This window comes from Neofelis nebulosa, chromosome 15 (assembly GCF_028018385.1).
Source record: "Neofelis nebulosa isolate mNeoNeb1 chromosome 15, mNeoNeb1.pri, whole genome shotgun sequence".
NCBI classification, from domain to species: domain Eukaryota; kingdom Metazoa; phylum Chordata; class Mammalia; order Carnivora; family Felidae; genus Neofelis; species Neofelis nebulosa.
Genome location: NC_080796.1, coordinates 32,225,432 through 32,245,878, shown reverse-complemented (window position 1 = coordinate 32,245,878; position 20,447 = coordinate 32,225,432). Strand labels below are relative to the sequence as shown.

Sequence of the window (20,447 nt, the reverse complement as noted above, 5' to 3'; positions counted from 1 at the left end):
CACCCGGGTGGCTCAGTCAGTTAAGCTCAGGTCATGATCTGACTTAGGCTCAGGTCATGATCTCATGGTTCATGAGTGTGAGCTCTGCGTCAGACTCTGTGCTGACAGCTCAGAGCCTGGAGCCTGTTTCAGATTCTGTGTCTCCCTCTCTCTGCCCCTCCCCTGCTCTTACTCTGTCTGTCTCTCTCAAAAATTAATAAACATTAAAAATTTTTTAAAAAGAGAGAAAGAAATTAACAGGGGGTGCCTGGGTGGCTCTGTTGGTTAAACATCCAACTCGATTTCAGCTGAGTTCATGATCTCATAGTTTGTGAGATCAAGTGCCTTGTTGGGCTTTGTGCTGACAGCGTGGAGCCTGCTTGGGATTCTCTCTCTCTCCCTCTCTCTCTGCCCCCCGCTCTTTCTCACAAAATAAATAAACATTAGAAAGAAAGAAAGAAAGAAAGAAAGAAAGAAAGAAAGAAAGAAAGAAAGAGAGAGAAAGAAACAGATTCTTGCTTCCCTGAAGCATAAGGTCAAGTTAAGGAGACGGCTAAAACTCAGGATCAATAACTGGACAACTGATAACGAAACTGTATGGACTAAAAGCCTAAGTACAGGAAAAGTCTGGTACATTTAGGAGATCCAGAAGATCAGGTAACAGCGTGTTATCTTCAGACTGAGTGCCCAGAGATAAAAGAGCACTTCCTGATAGAACCTGGAACCCCTTAGAGGGGATGTGACTGTGTGTTCATATGGGGTGGAGTTCTGTTGACTGGGGACTAGTTCTGTATCCTTACTAATCACAGTGGCAGGGAAAGCATGGCAACATGAGCAATGCTGGTAAGTCTCTAAAAGGGATGTCTCTGAGACTTTTAGCACCCCCCCCAACATAAGGCAACAGTCTCAACAGATCTGAGTCATTCAGGGATACCACCTATGGCTTTTATGTTATTCATGCCCTTTGTTTTCCTTTTCTCTTCTTCTTCTCCCCAACTCCCATCCCCACTGTATGCCAACTGATCTTTGAGGATAGGACAGAGCCCCCTTCATAAGACAAGTGAGACAACTAAGAAGGAGGAAGAAAAATGCAGATTGGGCCATCATGTGTCATGTCTCCTCCAGGGAGAAGGCTAGCATGAAGTTTGGGGTTATCCAATTATTCCTTTTGTTCCCAAGTTAGTATTATTATTGTATGGAATAAATGTTGAAGGCCTTCCCAAATTATTAGGAAGTTACAAAGCAAAACAAGTAAGAAGGGGAATATATGGAAAGACTTGTTTCTATACCCCATTAAGACAGTCTTGTTAATGGCAAACCCTGCCATAGTCAAGCCCCTTGTCACCAACAGTGAGTGTAGCTATGGGACACAATCATTTGGGAAATTTCTGCCAAACTCCACTTTCCTGCATTCAGATTGTCTCAATAATCTTATTACGAAATCCATGCCATTGAGGAGGGCACCTGTTAGGATGAGCACTGGGTGTTGTATGGAAACCAATTTGACAATAAATTTCATATTAAAAAAAAACTATGAATTGGGATCCTAATTAAAAAAAAAAAGAAAGAAATCCATGCCAGTCTTTATCAGTGATGAACAAACAATTGAACAAAAACTCAAAAGATTAAAGATTTCTTGGAAGAACAATTCATTTAACTTTTATAGAACTTAGACATTATCCAAGCACTTTTACTGGCTAGGGGAAGAAAGATGAAAAGACAAAGTTCCTCCTCTCATAGGGCTTAGTCTACTGAGAAAGACAGATACATAAATGAAATAAATGCTGTTTCAATAAATGAAAACAGCAACTGGTTAATTATAATAATGGGAGATGTAAGTAATTGTGCAGGGGAGGTAGTGATTGATTTTACCATTTGCTTGGTTCACCAAGGTTATATGTTAACCAGTTCTTGACGGATGACTAGCAATTTGCAAAGCACACAGGTTGAGAGGACATTTCAGGTGCTGTGAATATGGTAACAAAGACATGAAAGTTGGAAGTGAGAGGACATAGCATGTGCAGGAAAGCACAATATTTTGGCTGGCAAATAGAAGGCAGCATGGTATGGTGTAGTGGGAGATGATGCTGGCAGAGAACACCAAATCCAGATATGGTGAAGCCTTATATTCTCTAGGATACTGAGGAGTATTTGAAGGGCTTTAACAATAACAACATTGGAAGATTATGGTGCCGGTGTGTGGAAAGTGCTTGGAAAGGAAACTTAGGGAGATCACATAAGAAACTGATGCCATAAAGTCAAGGTGAGAGATGATGGGAGCCTGAAATAAGACAGTGTCTGTAGAGTTGGAGAGGAAAGGATAGATTTTAGAAATCTGTAGGAAGAGAGACCACATAGCATGGTCCTCCATTGCCTATGGGAGTGTTTGAGAGGAAGAGAAACAGAGCAAAGGAGGAATCAAAGATGATTTTCAGGGGGTGCCTGGGTGGCTCAGTTAGTTAAGTGTGTAACTTTTGATGTTGACTCAGGTCATGATCTCACAGTTTGTGAGTTCAGGCCCCACACCCAGCTCCATGCTGACCATGCAAAGCCTGCTTGGGATTCTCTCTCTCTCCCTACCCCTTCCCTACTCACACTCTCTTCCCCCTCTTAAAATAAATAAATAAATAAAATTTTCAGAAAAAGATAATTTTCAGGCTTCTGGGGTGCCTGGGTGGGTCAGTTAAGCGTCTGACTTCGGTTCAGGTCATGATCGCGCAGTCTGTAAGTTCAAGCCCTACATCAGGCTCTGTGCTGACAGTTCAGAGCCTGGAGCCTGCTTCAGATTCTATGTTTCCCTCTTTCTCTGCCCCTTCCCTGCTCATGCTCTGTCTCTCTCTCTCAAAGAAAAAAAAAAGATGATTTTCAGCTTTCAGATTTAGACATTTGGATGAGTGGTGGTTCCGTTAACAGAGATTAGGAATAAAGGAAAAAGCAAAATGATCAGATCAGTTTTGAAAATGTTGAGATTGAAGTTCTGCTGGATGTCCATGGAGCGATGTCCCATAGCTCATTGGATATTTAGAACTAGAGCCAAGGAAAGAAGTCTGGCCTGAAAACATAAATTTTGGATTCTCTATGTGGAATAGATGAAGTGGATCAGGAAATGATTCTAAAAAGAAAAGCAGAGGTCTCTCTAGCAAAAGGCAAAAACTGACATCAATTCTGTTACAATAGTGTTTGATTGTCTGGGTTCCTATTTCTATTTCTATTACACAAAGACAATAACCACCAAGTGTTGTCAGGAAAAGTGATGGAGGGGATTGTTTAGTTTTCTTATATTATCATAACTGCACTCCAGCAATTGTGAATGGCACTGACAATTCTCACCAGACATCTAATAGACCAAGAGATAGGATTAATATAGTATCTATGTTGTTCATTTTATAAGTCTTTTATAAATTTTGGGTACACAATGGGGAAATTCTGAGCATTGGTAAAACAACTGGATTATTCACTAGTTGAATATTGGGAGTTAAAGAGCATGGAGAATGAGTTAGAGCAAACTTAGAGGGGTCACCTAGTCCACCTATGGTCGCTCTGCTTGGCTTTGTGATAGTCAACATTCATCTCCTCAGATTAACTTAGGCAGCACAATGATCAAGCCCTAGAGGAGTAATAAATACTTTGCATGACCAAATAAGTATTCAAAAAAGCTTTTGTTGGGCCCAAATCAACAAGTTGAAATTCAACTGGAATAAATGTAAATTCCTACCCTTGGTTTCCAAAAAATGACTGCATAAATAAAGGATGATGGAGTTAATAGTGTAATGTGAGAGCACCCAAAGCTAATCTCATGTTTGGCCACACTAATAGAACATACAGTATGGGCAAAGTTGTCTCATGTTCTTCCCTGGGAAGCGTGCAGAGTACTTGGGTTGTAGGTGCCACTCTAGCCACAGAGCGAGGACCCAGATAGAAAGGAGGCCATGTGATGAGCGGCTGAAGAATTGCTTAGTGACAGACTAGCCAGAAGGGTCAGAGGTGAACAGAAGGTTGTGATGTTTTTATGAATATGGAAGCACTGTCCCCTTTAAGAGGATTTAGATGAATTCTGTTGAGGTTCAGAGGGCAGAATTTCTACAAATGGAAAGAAGATAAAAGAAGGCGGTTTACAGTAGGAAAATCTTCCTAAGCATTTCATCTCTTCATAAATGGAATGGGTAGCTCTATGAAGCTGTGAGCTCCCCACAGCTGGGAGTATTTAAACAGAGTGATATTGCAGAGAAGAGTCCTGGAGAGAGGGAAAAATCAAGTTAGATGACCCTAAAGGTCATCAAATTCTGAGATTTGACCATATGACATGATCCATTCTCTTGCTTTGTTGTCTCATCCTGAATGCAACCCTGGTTCATGAGGTGTGTTTTTTTTTTCTCCCCATATAGAGATAATCAGTTCTACAAACCTTATAATTCTGCTAGAGGATGAAATCTTTGCCGATTTTTTCAACACATTTCTTTCTCTCCCGGTAAGTATTCCCAGAATTAAATTCAAATGTTTCAGCAACAGCTGAATAGTGAATCTCACTGAGCTGAGTGCATTTTTAAAAGAATAAACTTCTTACTAACTCAAAACCTATTTTAACTTGAGCAAATAAATATAAACAGAATCTCCTTTAAAATCTCTAGGAGCTTCCCATTGTTGATAAATCCCAACTCCTCAGCTTCCTTAATTGCCTTTGCCTGTCCACATTTATTTCCCATAACATCCTCTGGTACCCAGTGCTGCATTGATAGCAACTGTATCCTCATAGAGTACACCTGGCATTTTCTCACCTCTGCACCCCTTCTTGCCTGTGTTGTTAGCTTTTTTAGTTCCACCTACGAAAGTCTTAACCATTTTTCAAATCTCTGCTTAAATCCTGTTCTTAAGAAATTCCTATCTTCTCCTAATTAGAACTTATTTCTCCCTGCCTCTGTGCCCCTTGGCACTTTGCAACCCTCTTGTGTTGTACGTGTGTGTCTCCTACTGAACTGTGAGATTGTGGATTCCTGCAGGACAAGGACCATGGATAATTTATTCTGCTCTGCTCCCCTCATCAGGTGTTTGGCCAGAGCAATTGTTGAGCTGTTGACTGAAACCAAACATATATTTTCTCAACCTTTGCAACTAAAATAAATCTCGAATGTCAAAATACTCTTAGAGCCAAACCTAGACTAATCCCACATCTTTTTTCATTTAAGTTTTTGGTTATATTTTAAGGTTCGTGTCTTATAAATTGTGTCTCAGTGTATCCTTTTCCATAGAATACCACCTATTAAAGTGTGAAATTCATACAACTGGGAAAAAGCCACTGTGTACTACCCTACAAAATTTACTGGGTAGTTAGTTACTTTGTGCCAGTCAGTGGGCTTAGTACTGGGGATGCAAATATTAACGATGCTATCACTGTTCTCAAGAAATTCCTAATGTGCAAGAGCAATATTTAAAGTGAGTGCAAAAAAGGGTTGTGGGTGACATGATAGGAATGTCTAGAAGGCACTAGAGTACAAGTGCATCAGAAGGAGAGACCACTTCTACCTGGTAGGTCAGGAAAGACTTCAATGACTACGTGACACAAGCCAAGTCTTGAAAGAAGACAATGTAGCTGACAATTGGCTGGGGAAGAAAATGGGGAGGGAAATGTGGATAAAGAGGTAGGAGGAAAAGAGGTATGAGGAAAAGAGGAGATGTGGATAAAGAGGTAGGAGGTAGGAGGGTCGACTATTAAGATGCAAAGGACTTATAGACAGAACAGAGTAAGTAAAGGCACCAAGGAAAATAATCCCACGGTACTTGGGGAGAAACACTAAGCAACTAAGGCTGAAGAAAAAGTTGTGAGAGGCAGACACAGCAAGAGATAAAACTGCAGGACAGGCTAAGCCAGGCCTCTCAGAGCAGGCGGGCCACGCTTAGGAGTTTAGACATCATCCTGTAGGTCATGGAGAGCCATTGAAGGGCTTCAAGTAAAGGAGTAACATTATCAGACTTTCATCTGTGCAAATTATTTCTGTAGAAGTCTGACCACAGGTTTGGCCATTAGGGGACCATAACAGAGGCGAGGAGAGCAGTTAGGAGATTGTTTCAGTGGTGGGGGTTTAAAGGCAAGAAGATAAAGAGAATGGAACAAATTAGAGAGATTTTTAATAAAGAAAAATATAGGACTCTGTCACTGTTTGAATGTCAGGGAGAGGTGGTAACAAGAAGGAAGGAGTCGGATGCCTGGTGGAAGGTGGTGCCACTGTCCTAATGAAAGGTTGCAGAAGTAATCTTGGGGCATTGTAGTTAGTCAATTTATCAACACAACTTAAGCAGTCTATAATAATGTTCTATAAATGGCGAGAATGATGTGGGAACTAGAATCCCAACCAAGAATGTAAGAAAGTCTTGGCCATTTAGGTAGCTGTGGTTTATTTAGAGAGACAGTATTAGTTTATGTTGAATACTGCTGTCAATTTACAAATTTTGACCATTATTTTCTATAAACATCCTGTGAGATAGACACCAGAAGTTCAATGACTTTCCCAAGAACACATGGAAAATCTGGGGAAGTCTTGGAGCTCTCTAAAACTGGTATGTTTTCCACATTGGCCTCATGCCCTCTGTGGTGCAAAGATCACATGGTGAAACTGCTTCCATGCACTACTCCTACAGAATCTCATGACTCCTTAGTCCCCCCATACATCTCATAAAGGCAACTTCGCATGCCAGACAGGGCATGTCATGCCAAACCCTGAGTGCAGACCAGTGAGGAGTCACTAAGGACTGAGCCTCCTTCACAGGCTGATATTTGTAAAGTACAATCAGTACCACTGCCTTCTTTATATATCTCATATCCAAGGACAAAGGGGACAGAATGAGAGAGCCTCAGACTAACAAAATTGGGGGCTGACAGTCTTGGAGAGATGGAGGCTGACATCATGTTCTAAGAGCTCAGCCAGGAGTTGAGACTTCAGCCCCTCTAATTTTTCACAAATGATGTGGGGATACTTTGAGGCATGTTGGTACCTATGTTGAGACTGCTAAGCTTAAATACCTACAAACATAGAAGCCCTTGCCCATCAGTCTCAAAGCTGGTTGCCAAGGTCACAGTCCCTTCTCCAAGAAAGTAACCTAGAATTATTTATAAATTTTGGACATTCTTAATACCACCACTAAGAAATTTGTACCTCTAACCCTCATATCCTTAGGCCCCTCTACTTTCTCCAGTTCAAGAGCTTAGGCAAATCCAAAGCTGTTTCTCTTTATAAAAAATGTTTCCAACCTTTGATCTAACTCTCTAAACCCATGCAGAAGTGAATAATGTAATACAAAAATAAATACCTTTTAATATAATGCTTTGGCCTTTGTACACAGGCAAGATAACTTCCAGGTTGGGTCAGAGTTGACCCCAAAGATCAATGAATCTGCAGTTTAGTCTATTTTAGGTGTTTTTCTGCAAGGCAAGTTGATTTAGTGGAATTAATTTATGAATTAATGTCTCTTAGAATAGGAAATCAATGGAACCCCCTTCCCCTGAGCTGCAGTTGGACTGGGACATATTTATGAAGAGAAGTTCTACCCCTCTGGCATTTCCTAGCTTTCTTTTGCAGGTCTTTGGTCAGACACCATTTTATGCTGTTGAAAATTCACAGTGGAGCTTGTGGCCAGAAATACCTTATGACGTGGTAAGATTCTTGAATGGCAGAGGGTTTGGGATAGGGGGAGAGGGAGCTAAATTTGAAGTGTGGCATGAGAGATGGAGAGGTAAAAGGGAAAGGAGGCCCAGAGGGTGACTCTGGAAGAAACTATAAAGCAGGTGAGTAGGACAAACAGCATCAAGCCAGCATAGACCTTTCTCCGTTTTGTGTTTTTACCACTTGGACAGACAATTGTTGGTGAATTCTCTCCTCTATCTTCTAGTCCATGGCCAGCAAATGATACCATTTTTCATGTCCATTGTGATTATTGGGTAGGAAATGCTTGGAACACCATTTAGAAGAATTCTGGGGCCATACATAAGCAAGAAAGAGTCTGAGAATTGATTGGCAATGCCTGCCACAGGTGTGGGGTAGGAAGTGGCAGTGCATGGTCCACTTAGTGATTATTTGCATTATAAGTTATAGATAAAGATAAGGTACCACTATGCAATTCCTAAAGACTATCCTACCATTCTCCTTCAGAAACATGTCTTTCTCCCAATCTTTTTTTCCTCTTTATAACTGTCTTCCTTGTCCATTGTCTTTCTCTTCTCCTTTTCCTCCTTCTTGTTCTCCTTTCCTACTGTGTAGACCTTAGACTTATGCATGCTCTACCAGTGGCATGTGGGATCAGAAAGATCACTCTAAGCTACACTCACAACAGATTTTATTTTTCTCTGAGACCTGAAGAGCTGAGAAAGACACTCCACTCTGAGTCTTATATTTGATTTCCCTAGAAAAACCCTGAAACGTAAAATCCTTATTTTCTTGAAAAAGAAGAAATAACCACCAACACTACAGAAGTTATAAGAGGTTACTATGAAAAATTATATGCCAAAAAATTGGACAAACTAAAAGAAATGGATAAATTTGTAGAAGCATATAATTTCCAAAACTGAATCAGGAATAAATAGAAAATCTGAATAGAACAATTACTAGTAAAGAAATTGAATTGGCAATCAAAAAACTTTCAACAAACAAAAGTCCAGAACCAAATGGGTTCACAGGCGAATTCTACTAAGCATTTAAAGAAGAGTTAATACCTATTCCCCTGAAATTATTCTAAGAAATAGAAGAGGAAGGAAAGTTTCCAAATACCTTTGTTTCTACAAGGCCAGCATTACCTTGATACCAAAACTAGACAAAAACACTACAAAAAGGGGGAATTACAGGTCAATATCTCTGAGGAACATAGGTACAAAAATTCTCAACAAAATATTAGCAAACTGAAATCAGCAATGCATTAAAAGGATCATTTACTGTGACAAATGGGATTTATTTTATGGATACAAGGATGATTCAGTGTTTGTAAATTGATCAACATGATACACCACATTAACAAAATGAAGGATAAAATCATATGATAATCTTAATAGATGCAGAAAAAGCATTTGACAAAATTCAATATCATTCATGATAAAAACCCTCAATAGAGTTGGTTTAAAAGGAACATACCTCAGGGACGCCTGAGTGGCTCAGTTGGTTAAGCAGCCTACTTCGGCTCAGGTTATGATCTCGCGGTCTGTGAGTTCGAGCCCTGTGTCGGGCTCTGTGCTGACAGCTCAGAGCCTGGAGCCTGTTTCAGATTCTGTGTCTCCCTCTCTCTGACCCTCCCCTGTTCATGCTCTGTCTCTCTCTGTCTCAAAAATAAATAAAACGTTAAAAAAATGTTAATAATAAACAAAAGGAACATACCTCACCATAACAAAGGCCATATATGACAAAACCACAGCTAACATCATACTCAATAGTGAAATCTTGGGAGCTTTTCCTCTAAGATAAGGAACAAGACAAGAGTGTCCACTCTCACCACTTTTATATAACAGTACTGGAAGTTCCAACCACAGCAATCAGATAAAAAACAAATAAAAGGTATTTAAATTGATGAAGAAGTAAAACTGGCACTATTTGCACATGACATAATACATATGAAGCCCTAAAGACTCCCCCCCAAAAATGAAATAAGTCAGCTAGAGAAAGATATTATATGTTTTCACTCATATGTGGAACTTGAGAAACTTAACAGAAGACCATGGGGGAAAGGAAGGGGGGAAATCATTATAAGCAGGTAGAGAGGGAGGCAAACCATAAGAGACTCTTAAATACAAAGTACAATCTGAGGGTGGATGGGGGTGTGGGGGAGAGGGGAAAATGGGCGATGGGCATTGAGGAAGGCACTTGTTAAGATGAGCGCTAGGTGTTGTAGGTAAGCAATGAACCACGGAATCTACCCTAAAAACCAAGAGCACTCTTAACACACTGTATGTTAGCCAATTTGACAATAAATTATATTTTAAAAAATGTTAGAAGTAATAAATAGATTCTGTAAAGTTTTAGGATACAAAATTAATAAACAGAAATCTGTTGTGCTTCTGTACACTAATAATGAAATAGCAGAAAGAGAAATTAAGAAAACAATTGCATTTACAATTGCACCAAAAAGGATAAGATACCTAGGAAGGAGGTCAAAGACCTATACTCTGAAAACTATAAAACACTGATGAAAGAAATTGAAGATGACACAAATGGAAAGACATGTCATGTTCATGGATTGGAAAAATTAATATTGATGAAAGGTCCATACTACCCTAAGCAATCTACAGATTCAATGCAATCTGTGTTGCAAAATACCAATAGTATTTTTCACAGAACTATAGAAATAATCCTAAAATGTGTATGGAACAACAGGAGACTCCAGAAAGCCAAAGCAATCTTGAGAAAAAAGAACAAAACTGAAGATATCACAATTCTAGATTTTAAAATATAAAGCTATAATAATCAAAAAAGTATGATACTGACACAAAAATAGACACATAGGATAGATCTATAGGTCTATCCATAGAAGATAGAGGCCAGAAATAAACCCACACTTATATGGTAAATTAATCCATAACAAAGCAGGGAAGAATATACAGTGGGGGAAAAGATAGTCTCTTCAATAAATAATGTTGAGAAAATAGAACAGCTACATGCAAAAGAATGAAACCGCTTTCTTACACCATACACAAAAATCAGCTCAAAATGGATTAAAAACCTAAGTGTAAGACCTGAAACCATAAAAATCCTGAAAGCAAGCATAATCAGTATTCTCTTTCACATCAGCCTTAGCAACATATTTATGTATATGTCTCCTCAGGCAAGGGAAGCAAAAGGAACAATTAACTATTGGAACTACCCCAAAGTAAAAACCTTTAAAAATTTTTTTTATAATGTCTATTTATTTTTGAGAGAGACAGAGCATGAGCAGGGGAGGGGTAGAGAGAGAGAGGGAGACACCAAATCCAAAGCAGGCTCCAGACTCTGAGCCATCAGCCCAGAGCCCCATGCGGGGCACAAACCCACAAACCATGAGATCCTGATCTGAGCCAAATTTGGACGCTCAACCAACTGAGCTACCCAGGTGCCCCCAAAGTAAAAACCTTTTGCACAGCAAAGGGAACCATTGGGAAAACATAAAGGCAACCCAGTGAAAGGGAAAAGATATTTGCAAATGATATCTATAATAAAAGGTTAATATAAAAAATATAAAGAACTATATAACTCAACACCAAAAAAAAATCCAATTAAAAATGGGCAAAGACTTGATTGGACATTTTTTCCAATAAAGATGTACAGATAGCCAACAGACACATGAAAAGATGTTCAATATCATGAATCATAAATAAAATGCAAATCAAACCACAATGAGACACCACCTTAGACCTGTCAGAATGACAAGAAATAACAAGTGTTGGTGAGGATGTGGAGAAAAGGGAACCCTCGTGCACTGTTGGTGAGAATGTAAATTGCTGTAACCACTATGGAAAACAGTATAGAGATTCTTCAAAAAATTAAAAATAGAGCTACATAAAATCCAGTAATTCCATGACTGGGTATTTACCCAAAGAAAGTGAAAACACTAATTTGAAAAGATATAGACACCCCTATGTTTATGCATTATTTACAATACCCAAAATATGGAAGCACCATAAGTATCATCAATAGATGAATGGATAAAGAAGGTGTGACACACATAAACACACTGGAATATTACTCAGCCATAAAAAAGAATGAGATCTTGTCTTGCCATTTGCAACAACATGGATGGGACTAAAGGGTATTATACTAAGTGAAATAAATTAAAGGAAAGCAAATACTATATGATTTCACTTATGTGTGGAATCTAAAAAACAAAACAAATGAACAAATAAAAGCAGAAAAAGACCCATAAATACAGAAAACAAACTGGTGGTTGCCACATGGGAAGTGGATGGGGGGGGATGGGAAAAATGGGTAAAGAGGAGTGGAAGGTACAGGCAAAAAGAAAAATTTTATGTTTTCCCTTCTCTGGTGGCTCAATCCCTCAGTGATTCAACCTATACTCTAAATGATGTTAAGTGTGATGTGAGTCTTTGTGTATGTTTTTTTAAAAATATTTGTTTATTTTTGAGAGAGAGAGAGCATGGGGGGGGTGCGGAGAGGGGAGAGAGAGAGAGAGAGAGAGAGAGAGAGAGAGAGAGAGAGAGAGAGAATCCCAAGCAGGCTCCATGCTGTCAGCACAGAGCCTGATGTGGGGCTTGAACTCACTGTGAGATCATGACCTGAGCCAAAATCAAGAGTCAGATGCTCAACTGACTGAGCCACACATACACCCCTTTGTGTGTTTTTGTACATGTTGTACATTTGATATGGGTAAGGAACTTGTAAGAAATTTTAAGTGTGCTTACAAAGAAGCAAATTGAATAGAGTTGACTTGACACCACAGACCAAAATTTCTTCTGCTTCTCTTCTACCTAGCAAGACTTAGATGTTTTCTTAAACAACTTGACCCAGGAGTAAGGAAACATTTTTGATGAAAGACCAAGCCTTTTCTCTCCTACCAATTCATTCACTCTTTTGGGAGCCTTGGCTCAAGCCTTCACTCCTCTTAGATACTATTTTTAATCAGCACACCTCCCCTGTGGGCCAGGTACTGCAGGTGTGAAGTTATTTATTGCCTCTTGCTAAGCTGCATTTCTTAGCATTTCAGTTCCATTTCTCTTTTCTGTTCCCATTTTGTTTGCACTCTAGATTGCAAAGTACAAAGGATTATTGACCTGGTTGGAAAAATACCGGTTACCTTTCTTCTGTAAAACCAACTTGTGTTTCCATTACATTCTCTGTCAAGAGCTCATCAGTTTCATTAAGTCCCCAGAAGGAGGTAAGCATGAGGGTGTGTGTGTGTGGAGAAATATGGGAACCCGGGCTGTATAATGGTCCTGTTCCTGTCAGTCCTATAGTAATTTACAAATACTGGCCACCTTTGTAGACTTAGATGTGAGAGTGGCCCAGCTTGTAATGCAGCAGTAGGTGAAAGCTTAGGCTGAAAAAATTGGTACCTAGAGCAATAAGCAGGAGTCAGATAGGTTGTATGTGCTATTTGTCTCACTGCAGCCAGAAGTGAGAGAGTTACTGGTGGACACAGAACATGGCAAAACTGCCTAAAATATATTCAGAATCAAACATAGCTCACCACCTTCATTAGTACCACCTGGTCTAAGCCACCACAATTTCTCCCCTGGCTACTGAAATCATCTCTTAATTAGTCTCCTTGTTTCTGCTCTTGTTCTCCTGCTCACAGCAGCCAGAGAGAGCCTTTAAAACAAAACAAAACAAAACAAAATTTTTTTGAGAGAGAGTGTGAGCAGGGGAGGGGCAGAGAGGAGGGAGAAAGGGTCCCAAGCAGGGCCCGCTCTGTCAGTGCAGAACCCAAAGCGGGGCTCAAACTCATGAACTGTGAGATCATGACCTGGGTTGAAACCAAGTGTTGGAAGCTTAACCGGCTGAGCCACCTAGGCACCCGGGAGAGCCTTTTAAAACTTAATTCAGATCATGTAACTCCTCTATTGGCTGCTCCCTACCCCCACCAATGACTCCCATCTCAGTGTGAGATCTAATGCCCCTATATCTCTAGGTCTTCAGGATCCTCAAGATGTGGGTCCATTACTTTTAGGACCTGATCTCCTCCTATTCCCTCCATTGCTTACTCCATTTCAGTTACACTTGGCTTGCTTGCAGTTCCTCAAAAATCCTGCCTTGACACATACTCATTTCAAGGCCTTGCACTGGCTATTTACTCTGCCTGGAGTGCTTTGTCAATATACCCACATTGGCTCCCTCTCTCACCTCTTCAAATCTCTGTGCAAATCTCACCTCCTCAGAAGAGGCTACCCTGATGACCCTAATGCCACTCATTCAACTCTTGTCCTAACACTCCCAACCCCCTTTACTCTCTTTTACCTTTTCATTTTTTCCTGTAGTGCTTATAACCTTCAACCTTACTAGATAATGTACTTATTATGCTTATTGTTTATTATCTGTCTACTTCACCAGAATGTAAGCTCCTTGTGGGCAAGGATTTCCTGTTTGCTAATGTATCCCAAACATCTAGAATGATACTAAGTAGTAGACGTTTAACAAATATATTAATAATATATGTTTGTTAAGAGAATTAATTAATAAAATTGCCATCTAGGGTTGAATCAATAATTTGACTCTCAATTCAACTAGCCAAAGGAAACTGTGTTCCACCTGGGGAAAGTTGAGATTCAGGAGACTTACACTGAGTAAAATATAACAAAATACCCAATATATTCATCTCCTTTCTTCAATATATATACTGGGAAAATTGGATTGGCAAAATCACTGTCAGGTGGGGATTATAGAAGGCAAAGAGCCTTGGGTGGTGTCTTTGATCTGTGGATTATATTCTGCTTGTGGGTCCCTCATATGATGCTTGTCACTACAGGGTCTATTTCCTGCCTTCAGAAGTACTGCATACTCCTACCCCAACTCGTCTAAATGGCCACCATTTTTCCTCACTCACCCTGAGTGAATGGGGGTCTAGCTGTGTGCAAGGCTGAGAGAGGGGCTGGGAGAAGAGCTCATTCTCTCTTTCTTACCATGGACTTTTCCTGGCAGCCAAGATGTTGAGATGGAAAAAAGCAGACCAGTGGCTACTCCAGAAGTGCATTGGTGGGGTCAGAGGGATGTGGCGCTTCTGTACCTACCTCAAAGGCAGTACAGGTAGGTTCTTGGAGTTGTTTCTGGAGTCCTTGCAAGTTCATAACAGCTTCCAGGATGCCCCAGAGCACTTATTGACAATAATGTATGCATATGGGAAATAAGTGTTTTATACTGTAGTTTGTGTAAAAGTCTTTGAAAATAGGTCCACAGTGTAGGTTAGGGCAAAAGTAAACAGAGTCCTTTTATTTTGTTCATTCATCCATCCATTCATCTATCTATTCACTTAACAATGTTGAGCACCACTGTGTGGAAGCCACTGTGAATAAGAGCCATAAATCTCCACTTCATAAAGCTATCACAATGGTGGGGAAACACACAAGGAACACATAAATAAACAAATCCCTATAGCAGAAGTGTTCACATGCACTGCTTTCTGTTCTGTTGAGTCCAGTGGTTGATGACTACTGGGAGGTGAGCAGCCAGCACTAGCTGACACTCCAGTTCAGCAGCATTAATTTTCATCCAAGGACAAGCCCTAGTTTAAGGGTGAAATCCTGGATTTCCAGGGCGCAGGTAGGGAAGAACTAGGCAGGCTATCTTTTAGTTGTCACTCAGACTTTAACCCTGGCAAAGTTGTGACACAAGGAATGTAGTCTTTGGCATCTTTGGGTTCTATTATTCCTTCTTCTGGTTTTTCTGGGTCCATGATATGGGAAATATTCTTTTTTCTTCTCATCTTCATGTTTTGGATAAATTCAAGTGTCTCATGATCCATTCTCACAGTCTTTCAGTTTTCTCTAAAGTAACAGTTTTCCTCACGACAAAAGTCACACAAGGTCCCTATCCATTAAGTCCCTTCTCCCCATGCCTCCATCTGCCCCCACATTACGACATCACTAGGGATGATGCCTGAAACCAAAGAAGTGACTAATGGTACTATTTGAGGCAATAGAGCAAGCTGGTGGTGGGGAGTGGTATTAGCTGCTACACCCAGATGTAACCACAGAAGGGGCAACATCGGGGTGCAGCGCTGTGCTTGCCCTGTCTAATCTGTAGGTGAAGAGCTGGTGGATTTCTGGATCCTTGCTGAGAAGATCTTGAGCATAGATGAGATGGACCTGGAAATGAGAGACCACTATCTGTCCCTCCTCCTTGTGCTGAAGGCTACCCATTTACAGGAGGGCTCAAGAGTAGTGACTCTCTGCAACATGAACATCAGTAAGAATTATAAAGCATATCTGAAGTGAAATCACTGGGGGATGTAACCAAAAAAATCAATCATTTTGTAGGCATCTACCCTCTCCATTTTCTGTGTATCAGGGATGTCATGGGAACCCTTAACAGGGAAGGGTTGTAAGAGTCCAGTTGTCCTTAGGCTGGTATGTGCTTCTTGCTGAGATATTACTCACCAGTGTAGGTTGGCTAGAAGGAGTGAAGACGAATTGGGACAGCATAATTAAACAGCTCCTGCATCTTCTGAGATGGCATGGCACCTCTTTTTTAAAAACTGAGATTCCCTAGAACAAACTAGAGCTCACAGGCAAAACACAGTGCATATAGCCTGTGGACTAAGAATGTTTTAGTATTTTTAAAGGACTAAAGAAGAAGACTGTGCAGCAGAGACTGCATATAACTCACAAAGCTGAGGTTTACAGGTTTGCCAGCCTCTACTCTAGAACATCAGATTCATCAAAAATTATTTATTTATTAATTAAGGAGACATTCCTGACCCAAATATAAATATGTTCCAGAAGATTTGTGTTTTGAGATTGGTCACACTCCTCTATTGATAGAGATCACTGAGAATTTATTACATTAAAATCAGAGCTAGTAATGACTCCTTCAAATTATCCAGTCTAAACCTTTTCCTCCAGGTAGATCTGACTCTGAAAAATCCCACTCATAGATACATGCCTTCTATTCTTAAACATATTTTCTTGTTCATTTTGCTTTTCTTTACTGTAACATCCAATTGTCCAAAAAATAATTCAATGAATCCCATAAACTGTATTATTTATGTGGGAGAAAGGGAAGGTAATCAGAGAAAGGGGTCACCATTCCCTGAGAAAATCCCTAAAATGTGTTTACTATGTATTTGTCCTGTCCATACACCAGGGTTGCATGAAGAACAAATGAAATGCTATACATAACAACATTTGGAAAACTTCAAAAAACCTCTCCCAACATCATTATCATCACTACCACTAGATCATTTTCATCCTTCGTGTCTTTCTATTATTTCCAGAGTCCCTTCTGAACCTATCCATCTGGCATCCCAACCAATCAACCACCAGGAGGGAGATTTTGAGCCACATGCAGAAAGTGGCTCTGTTCAAACTTCAGAGCTATTGGCTCCCCAACTTTTACACCCATGCCAGGACGATTATGGCCAAAGTGGAATCATGCCAAGGTCTGCTGCAGGAATATGAGACTCGCCTATGCAGTGTTTGCTGTACTCACATAGGAGAACTCCCTGTAAACATGAGCATCAAGAAGTGCCACTACCCCCAGAAGCGGTACTCAAGCAAGACGACCAAGAGGAGGATGTGGCAGTTGACAGACCATGGCTCTACTCTGGAAATAGATACCAAACCAGAAACCAACATTATGCCCCTCCAGGAGATGTGTTCTCAAGTTAAGGACACATACAAATACAAATATACACAAATGCCCTCCTTGAAAGTGACGTCTTCAAAGGAGAGAATAATCAGTTCCCAGGAAAAGGATATTCTCTGTGCCGGGAAGTCTAACATGAAGAAGAAATCCAAGAGCCACCTCCACATGGAGGGCCTCTTTGAGACAACGTTCTCTACACACATGAGGACTGTCACCCCTAGCATCAATCACTGCCCCCAGATGACAATCAAGAAAGTCATCAAACAAAGCATTTCCTTAGGGTACACCCACTGGGCCTTGTGTGCTGATGACTGTGCAGGGCGTCCCTTCCGGCACTACCTGAAAAAGCAGAATTTGAAAGTGGAGATCCAACTCCTGGACCTCTGGCAGGACCTGCACCATTTCCTCAGTGTCCTGTTAAGTAACAGGAAGACTGGGAATACTGTCTTTCAGCACATGCTGGGCAACAGAATTTGTGAACTCTACCTGAATGAACAGATTGGTCCATGCCTACCACTAAAATCCCAAACCATTGAAGGCCTGAAGGAGATGCTGCCTTCTGGGGATGTAAACCCCTGGATTTCCAGAGCCCAGAGGGAGATCTGCAAGGTAGGCCTTACCTGACAGAAATGGTTTAGTATCTGGAAGATTATGTCTGACTGAACAAAATTCCTATCTGGTCATCTATGCTGGTTAAGTTAATGATATAATTACTCACATCACTCTTCACATATTGAAGAGTTGGTTGATCTCTTAGGAAAAAGCTATGCAAGTTCCCAAGAACAAGCCAAAAATCCTTTAAAAAATCTTGATATCACCCAAGACTTACCTTTCTGTCTCATACCCACGTGTAGTCTATTGGTGAATCCTGTTGGCTCAATCTTAAAAATATATCTAGAATCTGGCATTCCTCCCCTTCTGTGTTACAACCACGCTTGCCCACGTCACATCCAGCGTCACCTGGATTACTACAGTGGCCTCCTAACCGATGCCTATGGATCTGTCCTTGATCCTAAGCAGGCTCATTTCAACTGGCCATGGTGAATCTGCAGAAACATAAATTGTGTAATTTAACTGAAAATAAGTAAAAGGAAGTGAGTGAGGACCTTGAAAACAGATGGCTTTCTGTCTTCAGTAAAATCCAAAGTCCTTGCCAAAATGACAAGGCCTACATAATCTCTCCTCTACCTCCCCTCTCTAGCTTCATCTTCCACTGCTTCTGTGCTCATCACTCCGGCATTCCAGACACACTGTCAGCTCAATGGTGGTGCTCCCACTGTGTATAATGTGCAGATGTTCACGCAGATGAGCCCCCACTCCTTCAGCTGTTTTCTCAAGTCATCTCAGTGAGGCCTTCCTTATCCACTTCATATAAAATTTCACCCCATTCCCATTATACTTTTCTCCTTAGCACTTATTATTACCTAGATCCATCCATCTTACATACATACATACATACATACATCATTGTATGAGTGTCTGTATAATACACATATAATCCTTAAAATGTACATGTATGCATATATTATATACATAAACTTATTTTGCTTATTTTCTTTCTCCCTATGAGGGCAGAAGTTTTTATCTGTTTCACTAGTACTGTCTTCCCAGCATCTAGAAGAGTACCTTAGTGTATTGTATCCAGTGCTTGATAGTGTTGATAGCATTCATGCTCCACAGACATCTGCTGAACCAATAAGTTCCAGTTGACAATGGCCCCTCTTTTGTCCTTGACCAGGACTATCTTTTCTAGTTGGAGACAACTAGTTTCTATGAGAATTCTGATTTTCATCCAGCTCTTCAACCATCCTCCAATTATCCAATAAACCTTTGTGAAGTGCTGATAGCATGCCCACTGATATGTCTATTTCCTGACTTCTGACTCACTGATGTGGAGACACAGTCTAGGAAAGGTTTTTAGAGTCCTGGGTCTGTCACTGTTTGGCTATGTGGTATTGAACAAACTCCAAGTCTAAATCCTTCAATATCCCTAGGTCTCTTTGTCCTCATATATAAAATGAAAACTGGGAAAAAAATCATATTTTGTAATTGCATTTGTGGATTTAATAAGTTTATAGATACATTAAGGATACTATACTAGGGGCGCCTGGGTGGCTCAGTCGGTTAAGCGGCCGACTTCAGCTCAGGTCATGATCTCGCGGTCCGTGAGTTCAAGCCCCGCATCGGGCTCTGTGCTGACAGCTCAGAGCCTGGAGCCTGTTTCAGATTCTGTGTCTCCCTCTCTCTGACCCTCCCCCATTCATGCTCTGTCTCTCTCTGTCTCAAAAATAAATAAACGTTAAAAAAAATTAAAAAGAAAAAAAAAGGATACTATACTATAAAAGGACATAGGTAGAGAAGTGGATGTGAACTTGGAAGACAGAGCATAAGCTTAAAAATTGCCTTTGCTTTAACCAGAGAGGAGAGGATTGCGAGCAGGTGCTGAAGATGACGGGAGTAAGGAGTTCTACAGACACTGGGAAATATGTACTATTGATCCCTTTATGTACTGCTTTTAGGATGGGACAGGAGAGTTTACCAAGTGATGAACAAACTGAATTCTAAAGGAAACCCTAATATATTCTAACAAAAAAATATATAGAAAAAATATATAATAGTAGGTCAAATTTTAAAAGGTAATTATAGGTTTAGATATTGTTTTAGTATGTTTTTACTTTTTCCTATTTTTTTGCTGCACATCTGATTATTTCTTCTAATGGAAAGTGCCCTATTAAACATTGTTTGCTAAGATACCAATTAGATCACTTATTCACCAGTTTTTAGATTCATAAATCTTTTAAGATGGAAGGGATTTTAATAGGGTACTCATTTCACACATGTTTATTATTCATATTTAACATATATATTTAGAGCTTATCCATTGGTCAGTCACCTCATATTACATTATGTATTGCTAGTATTCAATCACAGAGCATAATTTTCTCAGGAATATACTTCACTCCTGTTTCCCAGGAACCCAGGAGATCTGATGAAATTACTAAAACTTGTATTCTTAGACTCACCTTTTGGCAGCATGACTGGAGCAGTTTGTAAAGACAATATTACATCATTTAAAAATTATTATTGGTGACCCATTCCCTGCAAAATAATGCCTAGACTGCTTAAGGCATTCGAGTGGGTAGTCCCATCCAATCTTCTCTGCCTTATCCTTTGCCACTGCCCCACCCCTGTACTCTTTGAAGGATGCTA

General features: G+C 40.2%; 1 protein-coding gene across 6 annotated transcripts in view; it reads left to right on the top strand.

Moving 5' to 3' along the window:
* The first annotated feature begins 726 nt into the window (after nucleotides 1-726).
* Nucleotides 727-20,447, top strand: part of RGSL1 (regulator of G protein signaling like 1) — a 112,188-nt gene continuing 92,467 nt past the window's right edge. For 3 of the 6 annotated variants that reach the window (XR_009253989.1, XM_058700504.1, XM_058700499.1), the window contains exons 1-7: nucleotides 728-822; nucleotides 4,365-4,447; nucleotides 7,551-7,625; nucleotides 12,687-12,816; nucleotides 14,577-14,681; nucleotides 15,678-15,839; nucleotides 16,867-17,846. Coding sequence is in view for 5 of the 6 variants with exons in the window: in XM_058700504.1 (XP_058556487.1) it covers nucleotides 810-822; nucleotides 4,365-4,447; nucleotides 7,551-7,625; nucleotides 12,687-12,816; nucleotides 14,577-14,681; nucleotides 15,678-15,839; nucleotides 16,867-17,846 (1,548 nt within the window). In the remaining variant the exon portion in view is untranslated. Of the gene's footprint in view, nucleotides 823-4,364; nucleotides 4,448-7,537; nucleotides 7,626-12,686; nucleotides 12,817-14,576; nucleotides 14,682-15,677; nucleotides 15,840-16,866; nucleotides 17,847-20,447 lie in introns of all 6 variants that reach the window. The other 3 variants (XM_058700503.1, XM_058700501.1, XM_058700502.1) reach the window with 3 other exon arrangements.